The sequence below is a fragment of the Volvox carteri genome, assembly GCF_000143455.1.
Source record: "Volvox carteri f. nagariensis unplaced genomic scaffold VOLCAscaffold_49, whole genome shotgun sequence".
NCBI lineage: Eukaryota > Viridiplantae > Chlorophyta > Chlorophyceae > Chlamydomonadales > Volvocaceae > Volvox > Volvox carteri.
In genome coordinates this window covers 102,039-111,369 of record NW_003307592.1, presented here as the reverse complement: position 1 = coordinate 111,369, position 9,331 = coordinate 102,039, and the positions used below count along the sequence as shown (strand labels likewise).

General features: G+C 59.6%; 1 protein-coding gene across 1 annotated transcript; it reads left to right on the top strand.

Annotated features, from left to right (window-relative positions):
- Positions 1-1,966: 1,966 nt before the first annotated feature.
- VOLCADRAFT_96051 (uncharacterized protein) lies at positions 1,967-9,131 on the top strand (the record flags this gene model as incomplete). Its single annotated transcript, XM_002955174.1, has 10 exons — positions 1,967-2,012; positions 2,440-2,576; positions 3,686-3,857; positions 4,229-5,145; positions 5,387-5,517; positions 5,873-6,087; positions 6,693-6,793; positions 7,384-7,545; positions 7,795-7,885; positions 9,058-9,131. The coding sequence occupies 10 exons, from the start codon at positions 1,967-1,969 to the stop codon at positions 9,129-9,131; spliced, it is 2,046 nt and encodes a 681-aa protein (XP_002955220.1).
- Between the last annotated feature and the right edge of the window lie 200 nt (positions 9,132-9,331).

The window sequence follows — 9,331 nt, the reverse complement described above, 5'->3', positions numbered from 1 at the left end:
AAGCACTACCCCTCTGCCGCGGCGCCATCCACCGGAAACGGACCCAACCTCACGAGCACTAATACTCTGAGTCGGCCACTCGCGGTCTACAGATTCGTGTTCTTCATAAGCTAAGCCTGACCCGTAGCTTCTAATCCAGCCTGGTCAAACAACAGCGGCGGCGCATCCCTTTCCCGCTATTTTAAAACTGGGTCCGGTCTCTCCCATGCCTTTGATATAACAGAACTTGCGGCGGCTGGCTGTGCCTACAGTCTGACCGCGCGGAGCAATAGCTGGCGTCTGTTACTCACCGCATCGGCCCCCTCCGGGTAACTAGGTGCTCCGCCATTCTGGTGTCCTCCTTCGTCCCGCTGTTGGAGGATGTCCTCCAAGCCTTCTTGGCCTCCGCCGCGCGATTGCTCGCGCTCTGCCATCACTTCGCTGTTACTGGCGACCGATATGCCAGCAACGTCAAATCGCCTTATCTATTTTACTATTGAGCTGGGTCCCGAATACAAAGTAAATCACTATTTAAACAATTCAAAATCCCCAACAGACGACGTTCTGACTTGCGCTTGCTTGCACGGTTGACTGGCGAACTAGCGTTGTCTGGATTCAGCGCTTTGTTCCCAGCTAATCTTTGTAACGCACTACCGTATCAGTCACTGTCCTCTGGCCAATTCCGGTCTGCTCCTCCCGCGCCGCACTTGCCGTACTACACTACAGGACGAGCACTTAATCAACATGCATTTGCTAACAGTTGGCATTTGGGGGCTCGTTGCCATGTTTGCGTTCGACTTAAAAACTATTCGAGTCTTGTAACGCAGAATGTGGAGCCGGATTTACGGCTTAGCGCTGGCGCGCTGACACATACGGACGCTGTACACGCAGAGCCGCCACGGAGGCGACTGTATGTGCAACATTCAAGCAGCCTGCTTAATTTGCTAGCAAAGGGATTGCTGTCTGCGTGCACGTTAGACGTTACCGCGGACTAGCGATAAGACGTCCATGCCGTAGACCAGACCGTAGAAAGACAGTACATAGCTTACGTCGCACACGCGGGTTCGACGGAGGATGCCTGAGTTTCGACACGCCAAAATTAGCGCTACTACGGTTACCAACAGGCAGAAGAATAGTTACGCTGGAGGCACTGCCGTTGACGTCTAGTACCAGTGATTCCAGCACAATGTGTCCATCACACAAAGCATGCAAGTAGGATTTTTCTGTTTTCGCCGAAGGTATCATCGGACTGAGGCAACAACTTCTGAAATAGATGCTGCTGTCTTGAATTCCCTGCGTAACATTTATACTCTCGGGTGCGAAGAGCAATGTTAGATATAAACCAGAGAGATGTCACGTTTGCATACAGATTTTGACTTGACCAGGAAATTCCATGCTCGTATCCTTCCTTCGAGCAGCATACCGAAAGCAGCTATACAGCCAAAATGCAGTATTTCAAACTTTTGGACCATTGACAGGAGCTCAAAAATGTCTAGCGAACACTGTTAGTCGGCCGCACCCGCCCGCAAATTTCGCCCAGCAGTACACCTCTCTAGTCGAGACTGCAATGTCTGTATGCTATATAAAGATTGGCTATTTAACTGCGGCGTCAGCTCAGTGAGCGAGCTGCGGTTGTCGCCAGCTTGCAAGCGCACGCACGAACGGCTTGCCGGGTGCGGGCGGCATCCAATTTTGTAAATCCTGTTACTCTTTGCAGGACTTGAGGGATATATATATCTGTATCTATATCTATCTTCAGGCCGAGGCGTTGGACTTCATGCTGCCCACCCTTCAAGTCTGACTTAGTTTATCAGCTGAGGGTGATAACACCGCGACATACTTGTTTGGGGCCGGTTCGATCACCTTGAGACCACGATTTGAAATATCCCGAAGGCGATGGCGCGGGCTGCACGGGTGCAGTTGACTTCTTGATAAGCACTGGAGACCCTACGTGTATCTACTAAAAATAGCAAGCTTCGCGTATGAAATGTTCCCTCGCTCGGGTTCACATGTTGTGTCCGAGCTACCTGCAGGTGGGTTTGTTGGCGCCACCGTTGCGCGACGAGAAAAATACTTGCAACCGTCATCTTGTATGCAATATATGCGAACCCCATCATAGGAGTTGCCTGCATAGTACAAGAGTGTAGTAGTCAGCGTTCTCAGGTCTGCCCTGTTTGAACCTATCCCAACCAGCCCCTTCCTTCTCATCCTAAAGCCAGCCAGCCAGGAGAATATATTGCCGATTAAGCTACGTTCTCTTGTGTGCCGTTTGTATCCGCATACCCCTTCGTCGGTTCACTTTCCTAAACCCCTTCGCCAAGCGTCCCGCGCTCGCGGGTTCGATTCCCGCATTCATGGCCATATTCACTCCTCGGGCCCTGCACCGGCGGCAGTGCAGTTCGCCGGGGCCCCCATTACCTTACCATGGCTAACTACGGCACGACTCCTTGCTTTGCACAGGTTCGGCTTCGGCGCTGCCGCCATGCGGACGGCGCGCCGCCACTGCAGCCGCGCGCTCGCGCTTCTCGCGAGAGACTGCTCCGCGGCCGCACGGAAAGGAGTGCACGGCTTTAGTGCGGAGTGGCCCCAGCGAACAAGTGGGTACCGCAGGAACTGCAACCTTGCGCGCAATAGCGTGCATACATGTGCATGAAAAGACAACACAAAGCGACGTGTGATGTGTGTATACCGCGCACCCAATCAAACTGCTCGCCGCTCCCACGTCATACTGCTTCTTGTTGTTGTTGTTACATGGTCGTGGGTGCGTTCCCCGTACCTGCAAACCACCCTAGTACGAGCCGAGGGCTCAAGGGCTGCCAAATCGCCTATAAGCACCATCCTACCTCGCACTTCCAACGAGACAAGTGATGAAGTATACTAACGACCAAAGGGAACGATAGAGTTGCGGTGAGACCATATACGTTCCAGCATCCTTGCCAGGCGTTCAGGTTCCCACTTCATAGCGTCCTTCATATGTTCGAAGCGTGGAAAGCCCATATCAGATCTGATTTCGTCGTAAACCGGACAGTCCAGCAAAATGTGTTTCTCATCCTCGATATGGCTATCAGTGCCGCAGCAAGGGCATACTCGCTCCTCCCTAGGTATATAACGCCGTCCCTTACGCGCTCTGTTAGCCGCCAGTGCCCAACAGCAAAGCCTAAACTGCATAAGCTTGCGATTCGCCGAACGTGGGATAAACATTGTGATGTGCGGGAGCACCTCCTTCCTGCCCGCTTGCTCGGCCGCCAGCCCCATCCAATGCTTATACTTCGCCATGTGGATTCCTGGTTGCTTGCCGTCTGACGTCATACTGCTTCTGTATGTGGTACAAGAAGGAGAGGCGATATCCTCCGATATCCTGAAGCCGGCGGCAACGAGCAGCTCAAGAGCATGACCGAATGTCCCATCATCCATGGTTGCGCAGTGCTTACCTACCTGTACTTTGCCTACTGTACCCTAGTTGCGTTCCATATGTATGTCGCGCTGCATTTGTTTCAAAAACATGTATAGACCGGCAGACCAGTACCTGCATCGCAGCCTCCTTCGCGGTTGCGGTTCCGTGCTGGAGGAGGCCCGCCCCCGTCCTCGTCTCTTCCCTCCTCCCCCGCTCCTGTCTGACTTCCTCCTTGCCGCATGATGTGCGCCCGTGCCCATGTGCACTTCGTCCGTAACACTCGTACATGTCTGGGTTGCATCGTTTCCCCAGGACCCGCACCCTGCAGCAGCCACCGCCGCCGAAGCAGCAGTAGCAGTAGCAGTAGCAGCAGGCTGTCAGGAGGAGGAGAAGGCATGTTTGCTGCCCCTGCCTCAGCCGGACGCATGCCGAGGGACGCGCACCGCCATGCTGTGGCTGGACCCAGAGGATCAAGTGCTGGCAGGTGAGCACTGACAAGCGGTGGGGGCGGCGGCACGGGCTGGTTGGTAGCTTGGGAGGCTCGGACTGGCTGGCAGAAGGAGCCATAGACGGATCACCATTACCGAAATGGACAGTATGAACAGCGGGGCCTGCGCCTCCATTGCCTAGCAACGTGGCGGTAGGGCTACGTACTCTCTGAACGGAGTCTCTGATGAGAGTGTGTTCACAAGCAGCGCTCATTTGTCCGCCGCGGCTACAAACCGCTGCTCCTCTTTCCTTCTCGACCTCCTTTGGCTGCGTGGCGCGGGAGCTTCATCATGGCGTCAATACATCGCCTGCGTTCGCCTATTGCCGTTATGCCCGTTGCTGTTCACCACTTGCCCTTCGCCGCAGCTGACCGCGACGCGAAGTCACCGTTGCCTCCATTGACGCTGCCGTTGCCCTGTCGCCCTGCAGAAGGCGCCTATGACAGCGAAGAGGACCCCGATGGCGACAATGATGACGTTAGCGACTCGAGCAGCCTTGCCGGCGCTGGCAACGCCGCGACTGACGGCGGTTCCGGTTCCGGAGCAGCGGCAGCGGCAGCAGCGCATAGCAGCGGCCCGGGGGGCAGCAGCGACCTTCGCATGGACACGTGCGGGTCCGCACCTGTGGCACCACCGTCAGCAGGTACGGAGCCGGCCCCGCCCTCCGTCGGACCCTCCGACATGGCGACTGCGCAGCAGTGCTCCGAACGCGCCACCACGCCGGCGGCAGCTGGTTTGAGCTCCGCCGTCTCGACCTCCATGGACGCCGGGGCGGGAGACGGCGACGGCGGCGGCGGCAGCAGCAACATCAGTCAACGCCACCCGACTTCGGACTGTCCAGCGGCCGCCACCGCCGAGGCGACGTTCCAGATCAGCGACGAAGCGGGGTGCGCCGGGTCAGGCAGTAGCACCGCTGCCGGTGGGGAACGGGGGGACAGAGGAGGGGGCAGCAGCAGCAGCGCCTGTGTCCTAACCACACGTGGTCCCGGGGATGTCGGATTGGAGGGCGGCGGTGCTGGAGGCAGGGCTGGTACTGGTGACCCAACGGGGCCATGCAGCTGCGAAGAGGAGCAGGACCAGCTTATGACTCCAATAAAACGGCGCTGTGTGGAAGGTGGGCACGCCGCTGCTTCGCCATCCGCACCTGCGGCCCAGGAGGCGTCCACCACGTGTTGTTGTCGCTACTCGCGCCGCAAGCTGCCGCCCGGGGGCCGCTGCGGGCCTCTGTGGGAGGTAGTACAGCTGCCTGAGGCGACGCCGGCAGACCTGGAGGCACCGCGACCCGTGGGTCAGTGGGCACCGCGACCCCTGGGACCACCATCGCAGCGCCAGCCTCAGCCGCATGCCTCCGGGGCCACTGCCGATATTGGAACGCAACCTATCTCACCCAAGGCGCCGCCGACGCCCTCAGAGCATTCAACTCAACACCTGCACCTCAGACCTCCGCAATTGAGCTGTGATTGTGTCGACGGCAGCCCGCGCCGCGCCACCACCTGCGGAAGGTCTACCGCCGTCGACGCCTCAGTGCCCCCGCCTGACTGGAGAGCCGCCGACGCCGGCGCCCATCACTGTATGCCTGGTCCTGGTGCCGCCGACGCCGTTGCACCATCCAATGCTGCTCATGCCCTGCGCGCGTCCACCAGTCACCATGCGCAGGTGCATGCAGGCGGCCCTGGCAACGGCAACGGTCTTGCCAGCAACCACAGTCATGCGCCGTCCTCACCGCCTTTACCATGTAAAACCAACGTGTTATCAGCCTACTGCTGCCCGGCATGCAGCCGATATGCGGGCAGTAGGGGCTTTAGCGGCGCCGATAAAGCTGTTGCTGCCGGGGGCGGCGGCGCTGACGCCACCCTAGTCGGCACGAAAGGGGTCGCCCTCCAGACCGCACAGCCTCGAGCGGAACAGTCCGTTGCAATCTTTTCCGCAGTATCGCTGCGCGAAGCGGGCCCTAAGGAGATGGCCGCCTTTCCCCCACCCGCGCCGGCTTCCCCCCATGTCTTCACTCCAGCATCTCTGCTCCTTCCTCGCGATCCTTGGGGAGCAGCGGCAGCGCCGGCGATGTTGCCGCCAACCCCGCAGGCGCTGTCATGCCGCTGCAAATCTTGCACGGCGACATCAGCAGCAGCACCTTTGCCACGGCTGTCCTCGAAACAGATGCACCACCACTTGCCGTACATGCCGTACTTAATGCACGGGCGCCATGTTCGTGGTACGGCGGCACTCGTGGGTGCACGCAGCCGTCCGATGGCATCCTCCTGGGAGCCTGGCGGTGGGGACCTTGCCGGTACGGCACCGCCGCTACCAGCGGCGGCAGCGGTAGTATCTTACGAGTCTCCGTGTTCTGCATCACCTGTCGCTGCTGCTGCTGCTGTTGCTGCTGCGCCATCTAGTCCGCATCGGGTGCTTCACGTCCGCCACATGGCGGGGCCGCCATTGCCGTCCCAGAGCTCGCTCCGCCGCGGCACCTGTTCATCATCTTCGGCAGCAGCCGCAGCAACAGCCCGTGCATGCCAGCCGCCAGCCAATGGGTGTCCAACGTCCGGCAGCAGCAGCAGCAGCAACAATAACGTCAGCGACCCGCAGTGGGAGCACAACTCCTTGGCCGCCGGGCCGGCCCTACCTGTAAGCCACAACAGCTCAATCACGCGGGACGTGGAACATCAGCGTCATTCGCAGCTGTGCTGCAGCATCCGCCGCCAGACATCTCTACTGGAAATGCCCTCGGCCACGCACGGAGAATGTCTCCTTCGGCCCGGAGGCCAATCGTCCTATCAGCCTCCGCGGGCCCCCCACGCTGGCCCTACCAGGCCCCTCGGCGCCACTCCCAGCCCTACTATCTCTAGTGCTGCTATTATTACTGCTTCCGCTGCTGGAGGAAGAGCAGCTGTCGTTCAACAAGGCCCCGAGGCCGATACTTCCGCAGGCGCCGGTGCGGCAGCTGTGGAGCCGCCAGCAGGGGTAGCCCTGCTATTAGATGCGTCGGCTGCACGCACCGCAGCCGGTGGCGCAGGACCAGGCGACCAACGCTCGACTGAGCCGCAGCGACACGAGCACCCTCAGTTGCAGCATTGTCACCCGCAGAAGATGTTTTCGGCCCTATGGCCAGAGCGCCTAGAGCAGCTGCACCAGCGGCAGCAGATGCACGGCCGGATGTCGTCCCAGGGCTCGTCGGCATGCTCACCAAGAGCATCTTCATGCCCGTCCGCGCCCGAGGCCGCGGCTGCTGCTGCCGCTGTGCCGGGTAGTCGTAGCCACAGATCCTCACCGCAAATAGACGCGGAGGGACAACCTGCCGCTGCTGCCGCTGCCAAAGCGCACGCAGTGATTCTACCACCGCGACAACAACAGCAGCAGCAGCAATACCGTGGGCAAGCACAGCGGCAGCCTGCACCCTTGCCGCGGCAGCATTCACAGCCTGGGCGGGTGGAAGAGCAGCCGGGACCTTGTCTTTTCGGACATGTCGAGTACACGGCGCGTTTCAGCGACCCTGCGGCTGTGGCTGTGGCTGTGCCGCTGCAGCCTCCCCCGCCGCCGCCACTCCTATGGGAGGATGACACGCACACCGGCAGCAGAATCAACCCAAACTCGAGCACAGGGAAATCCGTGCAGACGTTCCCGGACACGGGTTCCTTAACCATCCAGCTGAAGCCCTCCACAGCTCTCTCCATGACCTGGCCCAAGGTCGGGCATGGCTTACTCCATCAGCAACAAGGTTGCTCTCCTCCATGCTCCCCTGCCTCGGGACACTTCGTTGCATCCACCGACGGCTGCGGCGTCGCTGCTGCTTGCGGCGGTGGATCTGGGTGCTATGTCCCCGGCGGCGTGCCTAGGGTGCAGACGCGGCTGCTGCTTCACGGGTCTGTCCCTCGAAGGGCTCATCCTCCCCCATCGGTGGCGGCCATGCCGCCTCCGTCCTCCCCCCAATCGCAGCAGCAACCGCAGCAACATGGCCAGCAGCCTAGCACATGTCATGGTCACGATGTGCGGTCGCAGGTGTTTCTGCCGGGCAGCTCCCCGGCCGGTGCACCCATGCATGTCCGTGGATGGGGCCCCGGCTGCCACCCGACTAATGACGGCATGCAAAGAGGCACGGACGAGCCAGTAGCGGCAGCGGCCTTGGTGTCCACTGCACCACCTCCACCCTCCTGCGCTTGTCCACAATGCCGAGCGCGGTCGCCGCCGCAACCGCCGCCGTCAGCGGGGCCCAGGCCCGCATGGGTGTCCCGGTCCTGATCCCCCGATGTAGTCCCCTCCCCTCCCAGGCTTTACCGGTCGCCATCTAACCTGCACCGGGCTGAAGTCGGGCGACAACCGGGGCTGCTGCCCAGTGGCTGGCAATACCGTCGTCATCACCGTTGTGCGTCGCCATCGACGTCATCGTCATCGTGATTGTGCGCTTGAGACGCTTGTCTTTTCCTAAGATGTCTTGAGCATTCTTACCCCCGGCCTTTCTCGCCCTTCGTCATCGGGGTCGTCTCGCCCTTGGTTAGCGGGATTGTAGAGCTTGGCTGAGCGCTGGGTGGGGTCCGGTAGGCAGCTGCTGCGGCGGCGACTGCTGCTGCTGCCGCCGGCCCCCAGGAAATACGGGGGTCCTGCATGCTAGGACAGGGCGGGACGGGTACCTGCAGAAAGGGACTGGCGAGCGAGGGTAGCAGGAGGAAGGGAACAGGATTGAGGCTGGTAATAGCGATGATGATGGGCTATACGAACGAAGTCGCAGCGGGAAGTTGCAAGAAAAGAAAAGAAAGAAGTGGAGAGTTCCCTGATCTGTTTGATGTGAGTCGGTAGGTGGAGTGAGGTTAATGGCAGGCGAGTGCAGGTCGTCAGGCGGGTATGTACGTATGTATGTATGTGTGTATGTACACGAGGGGAAATTCGTAAAACGGCAGGTAGGCGACATATATGACGGCTAAGGAGCTGTGGCAGGGTTTTTTCCTACATGCCCCGGTTGTACGGAGGTTAGCGTTTCCATGGTACGACGGTGGTGCGGTGCTGTGCTGCGTGATAGTGTGTGCAACGCTGCAGGCAGTGCCTCGTGACATTTCGAAGTCGCAGGGATGCGGTTCGCAGCAGGTGTTTTTTTACTTACTCCTACCGGAGCTTTTCTTTAAGCAGGGGGCGGAGGGGGAGGCGGGCGGCACTGGGCTGTATGTGGCTGCCGCCAGTGTCAGTGCCACCCGCCTTGTTTCGCAGGTGGCCCCCACTTCTCAGGCTTTAAGGTGCAGTCTCGCAGCGCCCGCAGTCACTACTGGAATTTGGTGGCTTGACATTATCCATCTATCCATCTAATATACAACTATCCATCTAATATACAACCGTCAGATCTAAAGCCAACGACCCAATTGCGATGGCCCTACTCGGGGTGTGAAGGGTTCTAGCTGTTTCATTAGGGTTGTGCGGCATATGGATTCTTGTGCCGTTAAGCCACAATGTCGTTGTTTTGTCGCTGGCGCTGTCACAGCATACA